The 24,517-nt window shown below is 30.4% G+C and overlaps 1 protein-coding gene across 1 annotated transcript; it reads left to right on the top strand.

The window, feature by feature from the left end:
- The first annotated feature begins 21,128 nt into the window (after positions 1–21,128).
- On the top strand, positions 21,129–24,249 carry LOC108327948 (cyclin-dependent kinase inhibitor 4). The gene is made up of 3 exons (XM_017561686.2): positions 21,129–21,722; positions 23,536–23,727; positions 23,840–24,249. The coding sequence occupies exons 1-3, from the start codon at positions 21,346–21,348 to the stop codon at positions 23,907–23,909; spliced, it is 639 nt and encodes a 212-aa protein (XP_017417175.1). The 5' UTR covers positions 21,129–21,345; the 3' UTR covers positions 23,910–24,249.
- Positions 24,250–24,517: the final 268 nt, after the last annotated feature.

Below are 24,517 nucleotides of genomic sequence, written 5' to 3'. Positions count from 1 at the left end.
TTCTTCTTCATAGCCCTTAACTGTCTCCATTAATACATCATTAGTTTAGTTTTGTCAGTTCATCTTAAAGTTGAAAAATCACTGTCTCGATTAATAAGACGTTGGTCCTTGACTCGACAACATTCTTTAACTTGTTTTAACAAAATTTCTTTTATAATAAAGTCAAATCATTATATATTAAGTTAATCAAATTCTGTTTTAAAGTTTAACTGTAATATTTAAACGAAATAACGTTTATAAAAGAAACCGTCTAAAATAAAAATGTTAAACATAATATATTAAATCTTAAACGTTAAACGTTACTCAAATAGATTAAGTCTAAACGGTTATACACGAACAATGTCTAAATGTTTAGGATCATCTAATGTTTTAATGAATATACATATTAATATTATTTTGTCTGTTGTGATATGCTCTATTTTTCTATGCAAATCAATTCAATACAAAGTTTTATACAATTGTCTGCATCAAATCGAAAAAACGTTAAGAAATAGAAAGATATTTTAGAAATATATTTTTCATGCCTTATGTATGTCTCTTCCGTACAAGCAGCATTTGCCTCTACAAGACACAACATAGCATTTGACCTCATATTAAAAGGCTATATCCCTACGATAAAGTCAATGCTCAGAATAACATATCCTTTTTAAAAAAGTTTATATAAAGAAGACTACATAAAGAGAAGAAAACAACATGAATCTTTTTTGCTTATGTTCATGTTGTTGTTTTCTTTCTCAGATCACATAGTCTAAGACTCTTTCTTTGAAAAGAAAGACTTTCTTTATAAGTTTTCAGAACTTCATTGTATTGATTTCATTGTATTGATTTCATATCCTCTTACAAGAATAATCTTTTGTACTTGTTCAAAAACACTTTATTGCTTTTAGATTTAGAAATGATTTAAAATACTTGTAAGTTTAACTCAATGGAGTTAAAGGTTCTAGTCAGTTGGACTAGTGTTGTACCAGAAGTGGTGAAACTCGTCTAATCAGTTGAGTTAGTTATAAAATCAGGAGTGGTTAAACTCGTTGCAATCTTTAAAAGATTAGTGAAACCCCTTATTGCTTTTTGTTTTAAAAAATTTCCTAAACGCTTCTATTTGTAGATTAATCATAATAAATTTAACTAAAGTACATTTTCAATTAAATATTACTATGCCTAATCATGTTTATTCTTTTATCTCTTATATCAAGTAAAAATATAATTAACCAAAGTACATTCTTAATTAATTCTTCTTGTTAAAGTTTTCACTTTTAATCAAAGTACATTCTCAATTATTGGTAAAAACCCATTCAATTATGTGAAAATTTCTAACTTTAATCAAAGTAAATTCTCAATTAAAAATAAAAATCCTTGGACTCATATGATTGATATGTAATGTAGATTTAATATGATGCTAACTTGCTATAATGTAAATATTATTACTTTTACTTGATTAAGAAGCAAAGACGTAGATAAAAATAAATCACAACAATAATAAAAAAGAACAAACAAATTAAGAAATTACATCAGAATCAATCTTAGAGGCTTACCACTCCATGGAGTGTAGAAATAACATGAAAACAGAAGAAGAGATGGTGAAGAACATGAGAAAAGAGAAAGAGGAAGAAATTTGAACCCGTAAAGGGTTTCTAAGCTCCTCTAATGTGTTTTTCTAAGTCTCTTTATATAGAAATTGGTTTGAGCTTTTTTTCAAATTTTCTTGTTATTGTAATCCTCTTTATGATAATGTAATCTCCTCCAATTATCTTCTAAATAATCCAATATCTTCAAAATATATTTGATTATTGTGGAGATCTAAAAATATTTGAGAAGATATTTGCTCGATTAAAAACGATTTGGTAAATATTATCTTTTGATATTTATTGATATAGTTAAATGCGGTAATTATTTAACAATATCAAATAAAATATCTTAAGATATATTTTTCCAAAGTTTAATCATAAACATTGTCAATTATCAAAGCCCTTTAAGTAGAAAAAAATAGAGAAAACCACAAGATCCACTTTTTGTTTCCTATTCCCTCTTCTTGGCTTAGCCAAATTTCTTCACTTTTTCATGTTATGCTTAGATTGAGTTCTTGTGGTCTTGATTATTTTCTATTATTGGATTTATCTTTAAGATATCATGAAACTTTAACTAATTTATTTTCACACCTCAATGAGCTCAACTTAGCTGCAATTCCACTAACCAAAAAACATTTATGTAACTAAACAGTTATTTTTAACATGATTTTGTATCTCATGCTAAATAAATCCAATACTAACAAATTCTAATTAAAATATTCTATTAACACTAGTGGAAAATATACTTTTTATAGCTAATTTTTATACCTGTTAAAATTCATTAGCTATAGAAAGCGATGTGGTGGCAATTTTGTAAATATGTGAAACTTTTTTACACCGGTTATAATGAAATCAGGTATAAAAACTGATACGGTGGCAAAATTGTAAAAAATACAAATAGCTTTATACCGGTTGCAATGATAATAGATATAAAAAATCCTTTATTTTATACCTCTTAACCTTAAAATAGATATAAATTATTGATCTACACCGCTTGAAAATTATAGCAGGTATGGATTATTTACATATTCAATTTCTTTTCCCTCCCGCAACTCTTCTTCCTTAGTGCAATTTCTTTTTCGTTCTGTCTCCTGTTCTCCCTCCTTTATTCTCCCTCCTTTCTTCCCCATCCTTCGTTCTCCCTCCTTCCTTCTCCTCCATTCTTCTTCATTCTCCTGCCATTGTTATCGTTCGTTATTATTATTGAAGTTGTCGAGGTGGTTGGGTGAAGTTATTGGTCCACGTTTGAAGTTGTTCGTCCGCGTTTCAAGCTGTGTGGGTGAAACCCTTGCCGTGGTGTGCCGTCGTCAGGTGGTCTGCTGTGGGTGGTACATTTTTATGAATTAGGGTTTATACTGATAATTCTTCTCCAAATTTTCTGTTAAGGCAATCAATTTCGCTTGTATCATTGTGTGCAAAATATTTATGATGTTGCAGACATCTGTTTCGTTGTTTTATATGTTGTTTGGCTGAGGAAGTGTGCAACTGCATACATATTCTTTTAGATCTAAGCTAGGGTATCCCTCGGTGACTGCTCCATTATAAGAAACTAAAAACCTTATCCTAAAAGTAGTAGAGTAGAGAGGTTGGTGGCTAATACGGTGTTCAAGGTATTGAACTTAGGGTGCTACGACTGTTTTCTTTACTATTGTGAAGGCTATTCTTCATACCCAAAACCAACCACAGATTCATCAAACAGCTAGAGTTGCTTTTCGTGTTGCTCATAGAAATCAGCACATTTGAGTTTTTTTGTATTCTTAGAAAGCCATTAACTATTCATGTCGTCTAATTAAGCTAGTATCATGGGTAATCTGAATAGCAGAATAGATCTAGCTAGTTAGCTTTAATTCTAATTTTACTTGTGTTGTTTATTTTGTACATCTTAGTTGATCAGGGATGAAACTTTTGATTAACTTTGTAAGATACTTTAGCTCACAAAGGAATAACAGAGGCAATTATTGTGGTATTATGTTGCAGACTTGTCATTTGAAATGCCTCTTATCGGATGATACTTTTACACCACAAAACACAAAATTTAATTTATTTAACACTACAAAATAATAATGTTTTGATTATATTTATATTATTAAAGAGGTGTTGAGTTTAAGAACATCCTCAAACAAATTTTTTTCACTCTTATTTACTTTACACAATAATACCATGAATTCCAAATAAATTTATACAATCACTTACATTCGTTGTTTTGTTCATTTTATTTTTAATTATAAAAATATGTTTTTGATAATTACATTATTCTTGAAAATAAGTTATCAAATAAATATATAATTATAAAATATTAATTTTCAATGATAAAACATTCTTCAAGGTATCCAAATCACATGTGCAGTTCTTTTTTCAGCTTTGCCTTTTCCTAGTTTGATCAACTCACACAGCTTAAATTCGTTTCTGACCATTATACTAAGTAAGAAGCATTTAAACAAGCTAGTTCTGCAATTTGGAATGTGAAGGAAAGGTTTGCAATGACTCTAGAACAGATTGACAAGAATTTTAGCAATGAACTAATGTTAAACAAGATTAAAAACCAGAAAATGACTCACGTGGTATTAAGGAGTGATATTTATTCTCTTGAATCACATTTTGCTACTATAAAGTTATATATAATAGGAACTAATCATCAAGGACAATTATGGAAGTTATGTGTAGAATATAATTGTCAGTAGTTATGTATAAAGAGTATATATCTGATAGTAGGTTGTTTAAACAGGCGTGAAGTTTTTTGCTGTTTAACACTCAATATGTTGTTCACTCTAACTGTCAATGATACTTTGGTTAATCTTGGCTTATCTTTAGTAAATTTAAACGTATCAACTTGTGTACTTTAAATTTGTTTAAGATCCAAATTTCAGATTTCTTCCTTTGATGGATAGATCTTTGTTTAGTTGATATAAGGTAGAATTGCTACTCTCTTATATAACACTTTGAATCTAGTTTGGAATCTGAATTATGTGATGAAAACCTCTTGAAATTAGTCTTGGAAATGTGATTGGATCTTAGTTATGTTTAGACGTGAACCTTTGAGTTCATAAGTTCCTCCTTGTTTATGTTGGTTTGTTTGTTTGTTTGTTGAAGAAGTTAGTAAAAGTGAAGAAAGTTGAGAATACAAAATTTCAAGTGTTTGTTTGTTTGTGCTTTTCATATTTTTTCTTACTGGTTTTGGTTTTTTTGGGTTGTGTTGTGTGACTAATATGTAGTGTTATCTGTGTTGATGAGTGAGCAGAGAAATGAATTGTGGTATGGTCCAGACAGAGTGAAATACTTGGGACCCTTTTCGGCTCAGACTCCCTCTTATTTAACTGGAGAATTCCCAAGGGACTATGGATGGGACACTGCTGGATTGTCTGCTGATCCTGAAGCATTTGCCAAGAACAGGGCTCTTGAGGTCAGTCATTTTGCTTACACTGTTATGAAAACATTTCAGTTCTTCATATATAGGATTAAATTTCATAAGGTTTCATGTCAGCATAAACAAAACCATTCATCAAGTTTCTTTAACATGAAAAATATTTGCTTTTCCTGACACAACATTGTTGGCTCTAACTGGTTTTTCATCTAATCAAAGAAGCAATATCAGTAATGTTCCTTCATAAACATCTAGTTCTAGTATCCCTCCACACCATAAATTGCTCTCTGCAATAAAAGTCATCTTTCTTAAATGGCTTTTCTAATTTGCTTTAGATATAAATTCTAGTTGGAAAATGAATAAAATGCTCATTTCTCGTAAGTTTACAAGATTTTCTGGCTGAGATTTCATAATGTTAGAATTATTAATCAACCTTTTGGGATTAGTCAACCTTTGGTTCCAGCTAATCAAAGTTTAGTTCCCAAAAAATAATCAACTTAGCTAGAACTAAGAAGAACTGAGACAGGAAATCAGGAATTTTCTACCTTAAGTGGACCAGCTGAAAGATTTTATTCTAAATTAATATTTAAGATTAGTGAAAAGATTATATCCTGAATTGAGAGTAAAAATATTTCACTCTTCTTTCCAAGAACAGATTCTTGTATCTCAAATAATAAATCAAAGAAACTGGAAAAAATGGTCCATGAACTTTATCAATTGCATCCCCTGCTAAGATATGTATAATTTTTCATCTATTTTTATTCCGTCATTCAAGTAGGTATAATTTTTCATGCCAATTATTAGAATAAGAACCACAAAAGGGTTAATTTGTATTTTCTAATTTTTTTTCTTCTTTTTTAAGACATTTTTAAACTGTAAGGATTCTTGACACGAAGAAGCATTCTTTGCCCAAGCTATCAGGTATGGTTTGTTTTACTCTGTGGCATGTTTCCTTTTGCTTGGATGGTGTGTTTAGTTGTGCAGGGGCTGTTTTTGGAAGTGCAGATTTGTAATATCTGGTTGCGCCAATCTCTTCCTTTGTAGGATTGCTGTTTTGGTACTTCCAATCATGAAATGATTGACTGGTTTGGAAGCCTGTTGAAAAGTGATTCCAATTTCACTGAAGCCTGTTGAAACGTGAACAAAGGTACTATTACTCTCAATTATCACTAATTGCAGATAATGATAATATTACTTGAATTAGGGTCAACTCACACACATATATGTTCTCAGCCAATAATATAACTTTTTTATCAACAAAAAAATATACAAAATAACCAAAAACATACGTGGAAAACAATGGGACAGGTTGTCTATAGCTTATAATCTGTCCATTAATACGAGTATTTTGTTCATTGATACGAGTATTTTGTTGATTTATCATTAACTCAGTTTATTTTCAGAAAAGGCTTTCGTTAATTCTCTCTCATTAACAATTTTAGTTAATTGAAATTTAATTTTCGTTATTACTTTTATTTTATATATATTTGCTATCAAAGTTTGTACTTAAAAATTTTTAAGAAAGAAATTTATAAAATTTATTATTTCTAATAGATTAATTCAATGGAAATAACGTTACTAAAGCCATACATCCAGTATTTTTACATCCTAAAGTGTTTAAAAGTAATGTTATATTTTTATTAGATCAGAATCTTATATAAACTAAATTTACATATCTTTTATTTGCAACATGACATCTAATATTTTATATTTGATTAATTTATTAATAAAAATATTATAGATATGATTTTAGTTATCACCTATCTCCAAAACTGTAAATTAAAATGTAAAAATAATTATTTCATCTCAAATAATATGAATTAAAGTAGTTATCTAAGAAAACAAAATTCAGCACTGTATGTGTAACGCTTGAAGAATTATGGAAAAACTGTTAGTTCATATCAAAAATGTTTGACGCAAAACAACCTTTGAAGAAATTATTTATAAACTAGAAAATATCACAAAATCTACTTTTAACTTATTCTTTATCCATTTAATTTAGCATTAGCTAACAATTAAAAAAAAATCATACCCATTATATTTTCAATTATTTTTATTTTTTCTTTATTTTCTATTGTATTTTCTGTTCAGTTTATGTTTATCGTATTCCTAAGTTTTCAACAATTAAAGATTTGGTGAACAAGTCAGGTTAGTAAAACTCTAAAAAAACACATGATAGATAATAACCTACATAATATAAGATCACATCAAAACTCTACGATAAAGATATTATAAATAATATTGGTGAAGTTATGCATTCATAATTACATTTTTTGTGATTTTTTCATAAATATTTGACTTTGGTGTTAAAGTGTATTAACAAATATATTTTAGATCTATAAATACTTCGACTTAAATAAAACATATCAGCCTTCAAAGTAGGAGGATTTGATACAACTAGAAAATCATAACGAATGAGTATATTATGTGTTTAAATATAGCAAAAACATAATACTACTTGTATTTTATTTTACAAGGATATTAAGGTAGATATGAAAAAGTAAAAGTTGTAGAATTTTTTGTTGCTAACATAGATTTTAAAAAGTATATCATAGTATTTAAGTTAACAAATATATCATAGTTAATAATATGATGACTAATATGCTAAGCAAATTAACTTAACAATAAAAAATATCGCATGATTAAATATAACTAAATTAATATGAAATGTAAATTCATTTTATCTTAATTTTATCAACATATTCTTACACTATGTACTTTGTTTACAAAGGATTAAGACAGTAGCTGACAATCTAGTTGTAACAAATGTGACTCTCCTTTTAGATGTAGTTGATTTTTTTTTCATAAATTTCTAATGAAATTTTACTATTTTATTAGATTACCTGTTCATTATTATGATGTGGTGATAAAGGAAATTGGTAAAAGTTAATTAGTTTGAACTCTTCTGTGATGGGAAGAGAAAATAACACAAGAATAGTAATACCACCAGCCACCATACCACCTGGAAAGTTTCAAAGAAAAAATCATTTGGGATAACTCATCCCAATAAAAAAATCTCATTTCTCTTGCTCTTGTTGTAAAAGTCATATTTATACTTTTGACTATTATAAAGGTGATTGCTTTCACAGATAACAATGGATCGGAGTTGGATAAATTTGATACGTACAACAAATGAATATGAGAGTGGAGTAGAACAATTTATTGAATTTGCAAATGGAACGTCTCCAATGGAACAACATGTCATAAAGGATGTTCGGGAGCAATGGGCTGCATTTCTTTTAACCATTTGTAAATGATTGGATGTTTCAATATTACATTTTGAGTTTAGGAACTATTTTATGTGTAATATGTTAAGTAACTATGTTAGGTAAATATAGTTACGAACTTTGTTAGGTAGATATTACATTTTGATGTGTTGATGAAAATAATATTGATTATTTTACTTGTTATGCAGGTCTGAATATGGATATTAATACATACAAATAAAATATTTTCAAAAAAAACGTCACTTTTTACACCTATTATAGCACCAGTAGGTATAAAAAGAAAATTTTCTCTAAGGAGGACTTTTTATACCTGCTCCCATAGTATTAGGTGTAAATATAAGACTTTTATACCTATTATGAATAACACAGGTATAAAAATGAAAACTTTCTACACCGATTTAAAAATAGGTATAAAAGATCGTGAACTTTCTATACCCCTTGTTTCTATACCTACTAAAAGATAGGTATAAAAAGCCTTTTTTAAGAGGTATAAAAAACCATTTTTGTATTAGTGTAAAGTACAAAAACCAATTAAGATCTAATATTAATGACTAAATGAGGACATAAATATGCCTTTAGTAACACACAAAAATTATACTATAACATGCAATATAATTCCTAGACATACTATTGGATCAAGTTGAAAGGAAACTAAGGGTGAAACTAAAAAAATAATTCTAAACTAACAATCAAAGGTTGCTAAGGTTAAAACAATAAAAGACGACCTACACATGTGTAGTTCAGTTTTCATATTTTTCATATTGTAAAACTTTTAGCACTACTCATACTCAAGTAAATCATGCAAAGATCAACACAAGAAATGAAAGAATAAAATACCTAGTCTACCACTAACACAAAAAAACTTTTAATGTCTGTTATTTTAGGTTTATGACATCGGTTAAAAGTCTAACTTTATAGTGAGAGACATCAAATTAGTGTTTCTTGTCCTTGAATAAACGTCAATTAACGTCTGTTGCATTCATAATAGATGTTAATTATTGTACGTTGTAGAGACAGTAGATGTTAATTTATGGGGTTATTTTTTTAAAACTTTTCGTCAATATTTTCTTCCACTGAAACCATTGAAAATCAATACATAATATAATAATACACAACAAAATAAAGTAGTATGGACATCTTAAATAAATGTATAAGGTATAAAAAAATGGGTGAAAATAGTAAGGAAATAAAAAAAAAGCATACCATAAGAGATGGAATTTTTTAAATTCAAGAGCTCCAACTCCTTCTATTATTGTCCAATGCCTTTGTCACCTCATATACAACATTTTTCATTTTTGAAGCATCTCCACTCGAAGTTCGTAGCAAAAGTTATGACCATTTGAAGTTTTTAACCACTAAATCTTGACAACTCTAAATATGTGATCAATATCTCTTAATTGAACACTTTACATTTGGATACAACCTAATAAAAGTTACCATAACAAATTTGGGTCAAAAATAATTTTCTAGCTATTTTTAGTGAATTTTACAAACTCGAGATTAAGCTAAATTGACAAAAACACAACCTTTAGGGCACACAACAATGGCTAGTGAATGAAGAAATCAACCTTAATGCGAAATACAATCAAGGAGAGCGAAAGCTTCAGCCCAAACAAGCACCACAATGGCAAGATGGAGTGAAATAGGTTGAAGAACTTACTTCTACGAGTTTGGCACTATCGTTTCACTTTGGTGGGAGGTTTTATGCAAATGTGATAGAGAAATGTGGGGACGATGACACTGTTTTTGATATTTTAAATGGAAAATTGATGTCTGTTGTGGCTAGCTCTAACATCGATTTGGACGAAATATTTGTAAAACTGTCACAACTCATTTTCAATGTCGAATTTATCTATTTAGAAAAAAACATGGTGACGTTATAAGCTCTCTTTTTTTGCATTAGTGTACATATTTCAAATATAATACCAATCAAGTTACCTCTTTTTAATCTTCCTTTCAACTATATTAGTAATAACGTGAAACTCTACTTATATTAGTAATAACGTGAAACTCTACTTAGTGAATCTGATCTCACACTTAGAAAATTTCAAACCAAACAACAATAATATTAATGAAGATTGCAATTAGTCAATTATCATAAATATAAAAAACACGATACATAAAAAGGTATTATTGGACAAACTACAGGATCCAAAACTTTGTTACATGCCTATGAGAAAGATTGAAAACCATAAATTCAAGAAAAATTTAGGCTAAGCAAATACAACCATAAGAAAGGGTAGACTACAATGCAAAACACAAAGCTTGTCTGAATTCTCGTTTGGAATGCATTTTAGATGAACTAACTCATAAATCACAATGCTAAACTCTAAGAGGAAACCCAATATGAAAATGAACAACATAGTCATCCCTAAACCCTAAATGAAGAAAAAAATAAGAACATCCTTATACCTTAGACCAAAATGTTGTCGACGAGGCACCCTAAACCAGGATAACCTTGACAAAATTTTCTCCCTATGATGACACTCCAACAAATGACAAGGGTGGTGAGAATTGATCAATCGATTAGGAACACTCGAAAAGCTCCAAAGACCCAACTTGGAGACATTATTGCCAACACTTGAAGACACCCCAATCCTCACTCAAAGAGGGGTTTTGAAGGCAATATTGAGTGAGGAGCTAAGCTTCAAGTAATTGAAATAGTGGGAAGAAAGAATTTAAGACGAATTTTAAGGGAATTGAAGATTTTTTGGAAAAGGAGAATAACGATTAAGAGCGGGAAGAAAGAATTTAAGACGAATTTTAGGGGAATTGAAGATTTTTTGGAAAAGGAGAATGACGATTAAGAGCGTGTGCTACCTAATAATAAGGAAAATGTCTCTCTAAATCTAAAATTCATTTTAATCCCACTCAATTATTAATAATTGAACAAAGCTATGACAATCTATCGACGAAATTTATTAACAAATAATTGAACTACAATAACTTAACTTGCTTATCGACAGAAACTTCGATCTATAAATAAAATATCAAAATCTATCAAATCATTTCTTTGACATTTGCATATTCTTGATGGATTTTATCATTCGATAATTTTTCGTTAGTAAATTAAGTATTTCTAGTAGTGATCAACCAAATAACATCATTTTGACTTTTTTAAATTATTAACTCAATTTAGTATTAAAATAAACTTTTGTATTTTATGGTAATTAAAATATTTTATCTATACAATAAAAGTAAAATTTAATAAATTTGAATTATTTATTAAAAAAAATTAAAAAAAATCAAAGTAAAAGCATTTGAAATTAAATATATTTGAGTTTTTTGTGAAAATTGTAAAACCACTACGTATCCAAGCACAAAAGATTGGATAAAGATTACTTACCATGTAATTATTTTCTTTAGAGAATTTAAAATATTTAATAACTAAATATGCTATTTGCTTACAAATTGTAAAAATTAATTAAAATTTTAAAAATTTATGAAATCAATTTGATTAATTAGAGTTACAAATTTTCATATTTCACATACGAAATAAGAATTTAAAGTAATATACACTTCCCCTCTTTGTACTCTCTTGTAAAATTAGTTTTTTTATTATCAACTGGATAGTAGTTGAAGTATGATAATGAAATAACTTTTTTCCAATGAAGATTAGGTTTTTTTTCATAATATATTATTAGTTTTTAAATGAAATTATTTTAATTATTTTTTATGTAAATATAGTTAGAATATTTTTTAATTAACGTTACTTAAGAATTTTATAATATTGGTTGTTGTTTTTTTTTGTTAAAATTAATTAGAGATTTGAGTTCAACAATGATGATATTATCTTTTTAATTGAAAATTGGATGTATTTTTCAATTGCCATTACGATTATTTTTTGTCAAAATTTAACTAAGTTCTTTCTAACATCATTCAATCTTTTGAAAAGAAAATTCTTACTAATATTAATAAAAAAGTTGAAAAAACTTGATTTAAAAATATTACCAGCCAACACTAAGTGAAATAATGAAAAGAAAACTCTTGACAAAACTTGGTTTACAAGTAATCTCTATCAACATTAAGAAAAAAAAACTTAGAAGTAGGATTTTTAAATGTTAAATATTATGTAATATCAGAAAAGTTATATTAAACAATAATTAAAACATTTTATTGAAATTTAATAAATTTAAATTAAATATCTTAATAATTTTCGTGAAATTGTTTCAATTTCCTATAACTAAAGTTTATAACTTCCATTTAGTTTAAGTTTTGATTAAGAGAACTATAACGGTGGTTCATGGCATCTCATTCTATGAAGTTGATTTGGACCACCTTGGTGTCTTAGTCTCACCCTCTTTCAATTCCACCAAGTTTTCCATGGATAGTGCTTCAATGAAGCTCTGTATGGTGCAGGGAGAAAGATGGATTAATTGTGGTGTGGGGACATGCATGTTATGAGGAGAGGAATCCATCATTGTTCCAACAGTTGGATGACAAAGATGAATTTAATCACCTTAATTAGGTTGTTTGCTTGCTTTTGGAACTTTGACCCACATACATACTTTAACATGTCAACACCCATCCCAAAATTTCAAGTGAATCTATATAAATTAAATGTCAAAACAAAAATATCCTCCTTGTTTTTTTTCTTTCAAAATTATTTTATTTATATTAGAATTGTATACTACAGATATAAAAATTCATAAAAAGTTAGAATATTAATAATACAAAAGTAGTTTAATTCAAGTTTTTTTTTAAACTTGGGTAGGATTTCTTAATATTACAAGATTGTTAAAAAAAGTTCACATCAATTTAACTATTATTCAATAAATTAAAAATATTTTTTTGTGATGCGCAGTTCTGTGCTTATATTTGCTAAGTTACCGTTGGAGGGTTTTATAGGGTTTAGGGTTTTTGTTTTCTTATTACTTCTCCCTCACCAGTTACTCTTCACCATTCTTCTTTAAAGTCTCATTCAGAATAATCTAAGATAATATATATATATATATATATATATATATATATATATATATATATATATATAAATGTAAAATGCATTTAATAGTACTAATTGAGTGAACTAAATTTTTAGTCTCTCTAAATTAATTAAATTTTTAATCTCTCTAAATTAATTAAATTTTTAATTAGCTATAACAAACCAAGAACAAAGAAAGCTATGCCAAAGTTTTCTTAAAATACAACTTAAAAATTAATATATTTCATTAAAAATCACTCATTGATCCTTAATATCATTAATACATTCTAAATATGAATTCTGACAAATAAAAAAAAAAACTATTAATTGGAATGTCTTAATTCTTGAAGACAGAAACCCTAAAAACATAGACTACTATAGATATAGTATTTAAAACATCTAAAGATGCTCTGTTGTAAGGGCTGACACAGCTCAAAGCTAAATTCACAGTGCGGTTATAGGTCGTGTTTGGATGTTCTGGTCCCAAAACCAATATTGGTGGAAGAAACGGTGAATGAAGAAGCGTTGTTCATCGTAAGAAATAAAAAGAGAGAGTTTATAGTTATTGACGAGTATATGGGAAGTTCTAATTCCGAATCCAATCATGATCCTTCTGAGAACCAGAATATAACAGCATTGACACCATTTCTCAGCATCTCTGCTTTTTCTTCACGAAAATCCAAGTGTTACGATAAGCTTCCCTTTCATACGAGACCATTTTAATGCAGATAAACGCTTTTTCTCATCGGATTCCATCTTTCTATCTGTGCATTCATCTCATTGGATCTATGTATGTGTGCCCAGTTGCTTGGTTGGTGACTTATACCAGTATCATGCTTTTTCCTGTGAGCCTTTTCCGAAAAAATCATGCAACAAGAACAATGCTTTAGTGTCTTCTCTAATTAAGATTGTCAACACTAATTTAAATTTCTCAACGGCTAGAAAATTTACTTTTAATGCTGTATTTTTTATTGAATAAAATTGTGTTAATAACTCTTTCCGGTATAAACCCTAACCCTAAACTTATTTCAGCCGTGTTTGAAAATTTTGATTTCATTTTGGACATTTTTAGAATCAGAAACCTCATGTCAATTTAAAAATGCATTGAAATTAAAATCTTTATTTATATTCCTCATAGACTCTCTTAGGGAAAGTAGAATAAAGCTACATTGAATTAATTTGATAGATAAATTAAATTTTCTTAAATGGATAAAAATGAATATAGGTGAGCAGAACTTGTTTAATTAATTGTTTATACATAGTCTGTCTTTTCATAGTGCAACTAGAATCATGTTATAATTTGAAAATAAGAAATATTAATGTACAAGGTTATAATTTTTTTTCTATAACAATTTATGCATCTTTACAACAATATATAACAATAAAAGTAGTAAAATTTTATTATTGTTACGTGATATTTAAAATAAAGAAAAATCTCAACATCTTTAAAGCAAGATATTATCTTAAAACAAGATACTTTGCAACAACAAAAATGAAATAAAATAAACAAAAAATAGATTTTTTAATTTATTTGTATATTTGAAAACATATTGAGGATGACATGTTTAATGTAACAAGATTAAATTTGACTCATTTATATTTCTTAATATTAGAAGTGATTTAGTGGTTACATGAATAGTTAGAAAAATTGTTTTTCTTTAATTTAAATTTAAATAATATTTAATGGTCTATACTTACTTGTACTGATCATATAAAAAAAAATGTCCGAGTTGGTATATCTATCGGAATATAAATTTTGTTGAAACATCCCTTATTCTTTTGAAAAACTCTAAATAATATTTAGGGTTTATGAAATTGTTTGATGATACCTTTCTAAAGCAACCCAAAATTCATATTATCTGAATTTAGTTTATAGGGTAAACTTAAAAAGTTATAATAAAGTAAATATTTTAAGAAAGTCTTAAATTTAAGTTTCAAGTTTAATAAATAAATAAAATTCTTATTAAAGTAAACACTAGTGCAGAAAGGGGCATAGACGTCCGTTCTTTAGGCCTTTTAACGTCCGACCTCCAACGGACGTCTATGCGGGTGACGTCTATGTAGACGTCCGTTGTGTCAGCCCGGACGTCTATATAGACGTCCGCTGTGTCAGGCCGGACGTCTATATGGACGTCCGCTGTGTCCGACCGGACGTCTATATGGACGTCTGCTGTGTCAGGCCGGATGTCTATATAGACGTCCGCTGTGACCTCTCGGACGTCTATATACTACTGCAGAAAGGGCTTTATTAGACGGCTTATTTAGGGTTATTTAGGATTACGGGTTAGGGTTATTTAGGATTACGGGTTTGAACGTTTGTTTGTGCACTGCAACACGTCTGAAAAACAGATTCAGAACGAAAATGGAAGAAGATGGAGGAGTAAACGACCTAAAAATGTAGGCCAAAAAACGCCGCCCAAGAACACGCAACAAACTGCACCAAAATGCACCGAAACCAATTTTTAATCGGTCCAAATGAAAGATATGTCATCACTGAACAATTTAATCGGAACAAAAGTAAGATTAAATGACCCAAAACACATAAAAACCAACCTGGAAATGCAAGGCGCAGAGGGAAAGGTTCGCATAACTCATCGCGGGTTCGCGTTTTGGAGTGTGTATCTTTATTTTAAACGTCTTTTGAACGTCAGTTGTGGCGGGGGCCGGACGTCTATAATATAGTAGACGTCCGGCCCCCTCTAGAACGGACGTTCAAGGGCTGACAGCCAACTACCCTGTCAGCCTCCTGAACGTCCGTCCTGAAGGGGGACGGACGTCCATATATAATAGACGACCGTCCCCCTCCAGGACGGACGTTCAAGAGACTGACAGCGTAGTACAACCCGTCAGTCTCTTGAACGTCCGTCCTGGAGGGGGACGGTCGTCTATTATATATGGACGTCCGTCCCCCTCCAGGACGGACGTTCAAGAGACTGACGGGTTGTACTACGCTGTCAGTCTCTTGAACGTCCGTCCTGGAGGGGGACGGACGTCCATATATAATAGACGACCGTCCCCCTCCAGGACGGACGTTCAAGAGACTGACAGCGTAGTACAACCCGTCAGTCTCTTGAACGTCCGTCCTGGAGGGGGACGGTCGTCTATTATATATGGACGTCCGTCCCCCTCCAGTCCCCCTCCAGGACGGACGTTCAAGAGACTGACGAGTTGTACTACGCTGTCAGTCTCTTGAACGTCCGTCCTGGAGGGGGACGGACGTCCATATATAATAGACGACCGTCCCCCTCCAGGACGGACGTTCAAGAGGCTGATGGGTTCAACTACCCTGTTAGCCTCTTGAACGTCCGTCCTGGAGGGGGACGGACGTCCATATATAATAGACGACCGTCCCCCTCCAGGACGGACGTTCAAGAGGCTGACAGGGTAGTGAACCCATCAGCCTCTTGAACGTCCGTCCTGGAGGGGGACGGACGTCCATATATAGTAGACGTCCGTCCCCCTCCAGGACAGACGTTCAAGAGGCTGAATCTTCAACTCTCATATCAGGCTTTTGAACGTCCGTTAGAGGGGTCTGTCGTCTACTATATTATAGACGTCCGGCTCCCTCTAGGACGGACGTCTTCTTACTCAATTATTTACGTTTATGCCACCGGTCAATTATTTACGTTGGAGTTTTCGTGAACGGACGTCTATGGGGTGACGTTAAAGACCAATTCTGCACTAGTGAAAGTTGCGTTACATGATGACATGCTTAAAGTAAAGATAGAATTTTATATAAAACTATATTAATAGAATAGAATTTTTTTAGGTCATGAGTTCGTAAAGTTTTATAAATATAAATAAAAAATTATAAAAATTAGATTCCTATAAAATTTTGTCATTGACTATGAGATGTTTGTATTAGGTTTCTAGCAGAAACATTCTGTCCAAACTCACAATGAATGAAACCTTAAGAATAACAAATAAGAAATCTGTCACATGAAAATTATTTCAACTTTCATCAGAACATCAACAATAGCAACTCAATGAGTTTGATGCACCCGACATAACAAATTAAAGAGACCGAATTGTACCAAAATACAAATAGTGACTAATCTATTGGTGAGAACCTGAACGTTACAGGGCCAATACTTCATATCATAAAGGATTCTTGTCTCCTCTAACCCTTGTCTTCTTGTTGAGGGTCCAACAAAAAATAAGTTATTTTTTAAAAACTAAAATTAATGTGTCTGAGTAAAAATATAATGAGATTTTTTTTTCATATTAATTTATATATAAATTAAGCTTAGTTTATGAATAAACTTCCTCTAATTAATCTTAATTCATTCTTCTGTGTGTATGGTTTATTTTATTTTATTTATCAGCGTGAGTGTTTGGTTTATGAAAATGATCACTATAGCGCGTGGAAACCTGTTCATGAAATTCTTCAACTAGATAGATATTTTTTTCTATGGAGCTTTAGTAAAGAGAGACTTTTTTTTTTCTACAAGATGGAACAATATAAGTTGAAGATTAGTCTTTTAATTTACAAATAAATTATCAATTATAAAAACATAACCTATCACATATCTTCTTGTATGCAAGTCTTTAGCAAAGCTATAATTATAAAATACTACGGTTTTTATTCTCCCCAAAAAAAATCCATAAACAACTTATTTATTTTCAATTTCATTACATTTTATATTTTGGTTCCTTAATTTTGTATACATCTCAACACTGAAAAAAAAAATTTTTGATGTTTGTTATTTTCGACATTGAACGTCCAATCCAAATCTGACACCTTATTAGAAAATGTCAAATTAACGTTGAATTCCAAACAGGATGTCAAAAGATGTCGGCTGCCACATGGACACACGTCATTCTAACACATATTCACCAACACATATTTAATATTACATATTAATTTTTTTTTACAATATTACCAAACCTAAAATACAAAATATCATTCTAACAGATTCAATAATTAATAATCAATCACCAATAATCAATAACCAAAAAACTAACCTCTTGGAGGGACTAAAAATATTTATCAACGTAAGAGTGGAGGAGGGAAGTCATCCAAGCAATGAAGATCGGACACTCAATGTCGTCGTTGAGGTTCGTCAATTCGCGCATAAAACTGCACCATAAGCCAAAATTAAACGGTGCAAACAAAATTTAATTAGTGCAAACGAAATTTAATCAGTACAAACTAAAGTTAGTCGGTGCAATCTAAATAAATTGGAAGAAAATCAATCAAACCTATCTTGCAATAACAATGGTGAACAAGAACGAAGCGAAAACCCAAACGAAAACTCGAAAGAAAGTGAGGCTCGCGTTTTGAACTTTTGGGGTTTAACAAGGCATTTGACGTCAGCCCCCCCTCCCAAACCAACGTTTAGTTGGTAAAAAAAAATCAACATTAGCCCCCCTTCCCAACCAAAGTCTAATTGCTAAAAAAAGTGACATTTCAGTTCTAATTTGGTAGGTTTTGGTAGAGGGTTTGACATTGGGGGCCAACGTCTTAATGCATAGCGATGTCATCCCTTGCTATGTCTGACGTCTCATTGCTAAAAAAAGTGACCTTTCAATTTTGATTTGGCAGGTTCTGGCAAAGGGTTAGACGTCTGGTATGAGGGAGTGACATCTTAGTGCATAGCATTGGGAGAGCTACTAACCGACATCTATAAGGCTATTTTATTTATAAAACTGTCACCGGTCATTTTTTATGTTGATTATTCTTTTATGAGACGTTGTGCGCGTGATGTTATACAATTTTTATACTAGTGTCTATAAAATAAAGTTTTGAAACTCTCAAAATTTGTATAAAGATGTATCTCAAACCAAACAGATCCAAAGTATAAATGACATATATATAAGTGAGTCCTACTAAAAGTACATGTGTGAGTCTAAATGAGTCTTGTGAAGAGTATAAGTCTAAGTACAAGTCTCACATTAAATAGAAAAGGATAAGGTTAAAATAAGAAATTATATTTATAAATTTATTGTTTTAAAGTTTTATGTTGAAAGTAATATCATTCCTTTATATTAAATGTATTTATATTTTATTGAAATTATGTTTTTAGAGTAATCATCTCTCATTACATCATAAAATCCAATTAATTATATGCTATAACATATGTATATGTCAAATATTTTTTTCATTTTACTCATTTATGTTTATTATATACCAACAAATTATGTCAAATATAATATTTGTTCATCACAACATATAAAAAAAACTCTTGCATTAACATAAGTAACACAAAAACATATATTTCTTCTTGATAAAACAAGTAATTTAGAGATATACATGGTGACAATAAAAGAAGTACACATAGATTTAACATTCCAAATTGATTCATCATCTTCTAATCTTCTAATCTTCTAAATGTATTTATAATGATACAAGAAAAGATTAGTTTAGGTGTGATTATTTCGACCTTCATACTCCAAATTTTTTGTAACTCATTATTTATCTCAAATTAAATTGGTGCCAAATAACAACTTTAGTTATTGAATTTTTGACTACAGATGCAACGAATGTACGTTATCCGCACAAAAGTAGATAGATTTATGAAATCATCTTTTACCTTTCTATAATAGACACATGGATATATTATCTTCTCATTATATTCATTGATACACTAACTAAATTTATTAAATCAAAATTCTTCTATTATATTATTGGATGATTGTTTCATGAGGGAGTCTTTTAGAACTTAGAAAATGTCTTGTTTGACCTTGCATATGTTAAAACCTTTTGTATATATAATACTTCAATACCAGTAAAAGAAAATAATATTTTTTAGATGGTTATATACGTGCTTTCTAGGGATAATATAGTTTTGATCTCTTATTAAAAGTTTAATTAAACACATAAAAAGTTTTAACGTTCCTCATATAAAAAGCAGAGTAATTTATCTTACTTTATATTAAAAACTACAGTCTTCAAAATATGCATTTGTCAGTTTGTTTTTTTTTTTTTGTGAAATTTCTTTATTTGTGTTATAACATCTTATCTCAAACATATATTCCATATTATAACTTACTCGATGAAAAATATTCCTAAACTATTGTGAATTTTTCATTCTAGAAGTTCAGCTCCTTTCAATTTAAACACACATAAAAGATAATTTTAAAGTAAACTTTTACAAAAACACTAAAGTATGAATTGGAAATAAAATGAAAATAGTATTTTTGTAGTATTCCAATTAGGTATTTTTGTGTAATCAACAATAAATGTACATGCAAAAAGTTTTTTGTCTAGAACTAGCACGAGCTTCACTAAAGATAAAAGAGCTTAAGAAAAGAATTATTAAAAGTTGAAAAAGGCAATACTTATTGAACTCATAAAAAGAATGGGATACACTTTTTGTTTGTAAGTGAAGGAAAAGAGATTTCAAAAGTGTCACCCAAAATACAAAATTTTAAGGTCCAAATAAAGCATCATCATATAAAAATGCATTCAAAATTAATCAACTTTTGGGACCAAAAAATAACCTCAACTTTACATATTATTTCAGGAAGAGAATGTGAAAAGAAATATTAAGAACTTACTTAGTTCAAATATATTTTTAATATTAATTCAGATATATTTTAATTAACATATTATCTTTCCATTATTACAATAATATGTTTTCAAGTAACTTAAATCACTTTTCCTCAATGTTAACGCATAATAACTAACAATTATGTTAATTAATTCACTCACTTTATTAACCGTTTACTTCTAACCAAGCAATAAATATACATATATGTATATAGAATAAACTTTTAATATCATAAACCAAAATAGAAAAAACAGCTTAAATTCATGAATGAAAGTGAAAAAAAAAAAATTAATACAAGAATATAAATAATGAAGATTCGAGACAAAAGATCTAAAATTAATCAAAATTGAGATTGAAATGAAAAACAAAAAAGGGGCTGTTATTAATTTTGAACAAACCTCTTTTATTAAGAGAAATAAAATTCAATTATTGTTTTCCTATCTTGCATAACTCATAATTTTAGCCTAATATTTTATAATAGAAATATTGAATTGTTTTATTATGAAATATTATTTTTTAAAGAAAAAATACATAAATAATAAATTGAAGAAATAAATGCATTAGACATAAGAGAGAGAAAGAGAAAGAATGTGCCCCTAAAACCCCAAACTAAGCCCCCAACCCTAAAATAAAAGCTCTTCAATCCTTCCCTTCCCTCTCACACACACTTACAAATTTCCCTCTTCACTTTCTCTCTCTTCTTTCTCTCTCTTAGCCCATGCCACTTTCTGTTTTACTCTGAATTTTCTCTTCCTTCACCATTTTCCCTCTCAATCAAATGGGAAAGTACATGAAGAAATCTAAAATCGCCGGTGACGTCGCCGCCCTAATCATGGAGTCACCGCCGCCGCACTCGCACCTTGGCGTCCGTACGCGCGCCAAAACCCTCGCGCTCCAGAACTCGCCCCAAACTCCCGACTCCGCCGCCTACCTCCAGCTCCGCAGCCGCCGCCTCCTCAAGATACCCCCTTCCATCCCGGAAAAGCCCCGTCGCTGTGCCGCCGCCGATTCTGCCTCCAATTCCCGCCTCTCCCAAGCTGCGCTCTCCAAAACGCCGTCGTCCCGCTCCGCTGAAAAGTTCGCGCCTTTAGATGACGACAACGCTGAATGCTCCTTCGGCCAAAATTTCCTAGATGTCGAAGGCAGAGACGAAAGGTATATTATTCCCTTTCTTCAATTTCCCCCCTTTTTTTTTCTTCCTCTGTTTTATCCCTTGAGTTTTTTGAATTGTTTTCTTCGTGTGTTTTGCTAAAATTTCATCCTTTTTCTTTGCAACGTGATTCTGATACTTTTATTTGAGTTTTTTTTTTTTAAATATTTTATGGGCATGTTTTTCTTTTAGGTTTTTGCTTCAGAATCTTACTGGTTTTTTCTTCATGCATTTGTTGATTTTTTTGGGGGCTAAAGTGCGTGTTTGTAATAAAAAAGAGTATTTCAAAGTTCGATTTTTGTAAAATTTAGAGATTTTAAAGATGGGTTTACTCATGAAATTTGAGAGGAAAAACATAAGAACTTTTTCTGTAAGCATTATTTAAAACTAACATCTTAAAATGATTTCAAGGACTATTTATCCTTTTTCATCTGTTGCATGCAACTGTTACCTTGATTTTTGTGACTTTTCACTAGTGTGTTTATATTTTCTTTTCATTTTTTTGTAATTATTTAATCTTCTATTTTCTCCCTATTGTGTTTTTAGTTTTTGAATTTTAGTTTGCTGAATTCTGGTGATGCTAAAATTGTTGCATTCTAAGTGGAGCGGGAACCGTGTGAGTTGGTGGAAGGATATTATTGAGTAAAAAAATGATATTCTGTATTGAAATTTACCATTCTTTTGATTCTCTTGTGTTTTTAGTGTTGTTTTCATTATTAACCTTCGTTCTTGAATCTCTTGAGGTCTTGGTCCCTTAATTTTGGGTTATTTATGTCTGTGATTTGACTCTGTCAAGTCTAGGCACTGAGATAAAGCTCTTGTTTGTACAACGAGTTGCTTAGATTTGAGACTTGTATGTGACTTGTGATAGGTTCTGCGGCATGCATGTCCTCAGGATAGTTACTGCAACTTATATTTATCTGCAGTATTAATGTGTGTATGTCATTCTTTAATTTCTACAACTATCCTGCGTATTGAATCCTTCGAACCAAAAATGTTGTGCATTGATAAATTTTCATTTTTTTTTCCAGGTAAATAGAACCCACTAAGTGGAAAATAAGTTTCATAAATTGATTATAAAAGGAAGAACATCTCCAAAATCCAAATTGAGTGCAATTTGATGTTACATTAATTGCCTCTGCAGATCCAGTTGACAAATTGTGATTTGATAATTTGCATGCAATTATGATTCGACTCTCTTTGTTGTTTCTACTCCATTTTTCTCAACATTTTGATGAACTTAAGAGCTTAATAATTAGATATGTTTCAGCAGTGACTCCAAAATGCATTCAGGCTTGATTGTCCTTGTTTTACTTTTGATCTGCAAGAACCTGCATGACCCTGAAGCTTAGCCCTGTGTAAATGGTCAAGTTGGAAAAAATTGGATTTTAGTAATAGGAGCAGCCGTAACTCTTATGACTCGTGTTAGCAATGATGTGTCATTTACATGGGGCCAAGCAGCAGATTGATGTTTTTTTGGATTCCTATTTGGGTTTGCGGTGAAATGAGAAAGATTTGGCCGTCTCTTTCTTTGTATTTTTTTAGTGCATGAGCCCACCGAGTCAGAACTTGTCCCAATAAATGCCAGTTACTTTTTCATAGTAGAAAATTTTGTCTCTAGTTCCATACTGAGCTGTAGGAGATTGTTGGAGAAAAAATGATCTGTTTTTTCTCTCACTTATTTTTCCTGTCAGCGGTTAGCATGCAATTTCTGGTGTAGAAACTTTTGATTCCAAGTCAGCATTTGTATTAATATATGGCTGCTATTTTATTTTTCTATAAACTTATCTTTATTAACATTTTATTATGTTTAAACAGAAGCACTAGGGAAAGCACACCCTGTAGTTTAATAAGGGACCCAAATGTCATCCATACCCCCGGTTCAACTACAAGGCAAAGGACGCTCCAAATAAAGCATGATCACATACAAAGGAACATTCCACCGGCTCATGAGTTGGAGGAGTTCTTTGCTTATGCAGAGAAGCAGCAACAGAAAATGTTTATGGAAAAGTATGTATTCTTATCCCACAAGTCCTTTTTTATGTTTTTTACTTGTGGTTTTATTTTGATCTCTTAATTGATTTATCAATGTAATTATGTCTAAATTTTCTGTATTTTGCAGGTACAATTTCGACATTGTCAATGATGTACCACTGCCTGGACGGTACGAATGGGTCCCAGTACTCCACTAAGATGATAAGCTTCAGTGTCATATGGTGATAATATGGATTTCAAGGATATCTGACATGTATTTTAACAACTAGAAGCTGTCACTAACCATTTACTTTGCTTGAGGTTCTTGTTCAAGAAGCTACTAGGGAAAGGATATGTTTAGGAATTTATTATATCTGAGTAGTTTAGAGTTTTTATGTCTTTCTGATTTGTAGGGGGTAGGGGGTATATGGTATATCTAGTTGCAGCTCTTCTTTAATGTAATTTCATTTTCTTGTGTTTATAGTTCAGTGGGGATCAGATCAGACATCATGTTACTTTAAAGTGTTTCTCATCAATTTAAGTTCCTCAAGTTTGAAATTTGGAATACTGTTAAATTTTAATCCTGGGGACCATCTACTTGTTCCATGGTCCCACAGCTTCAACCAGTAAAAAGTTCTACATAGCCTACACTGGTGCATAAATTAATATAACTTTTTATTTTGGAACATTGATATAATAAATAGCTTTACCAGCAAGCACAAGAGAGAACACTAAGGTAAATATATTTTTTGGTAGTAATATAATAATAAACTGTTTTTTGTCCTTAATAACATGAATTAATATTTTTATCTTCACTATGCAGTGG

The sequence above is a fragment of the Vigna angularis genome, chromosome 2 (genome assembly GCF_016808095.1).
Source record: "Vigna angularis cultivar LongXiaoDou No.4 chromosome 2, ASM1680809v1, whole genome shotgun sequence".
NCBI lineage: Eukaryota > Viridiplantae > Streptophyta > Magnoliopsida > Fabales > Fabaceae > Vigna > Vigna angularis.
The sequence above is the reverse complement of the archived record's forward strand: the minus strand, read 5'-3'. Positions and strand labels throughout refer to the sequence as shown.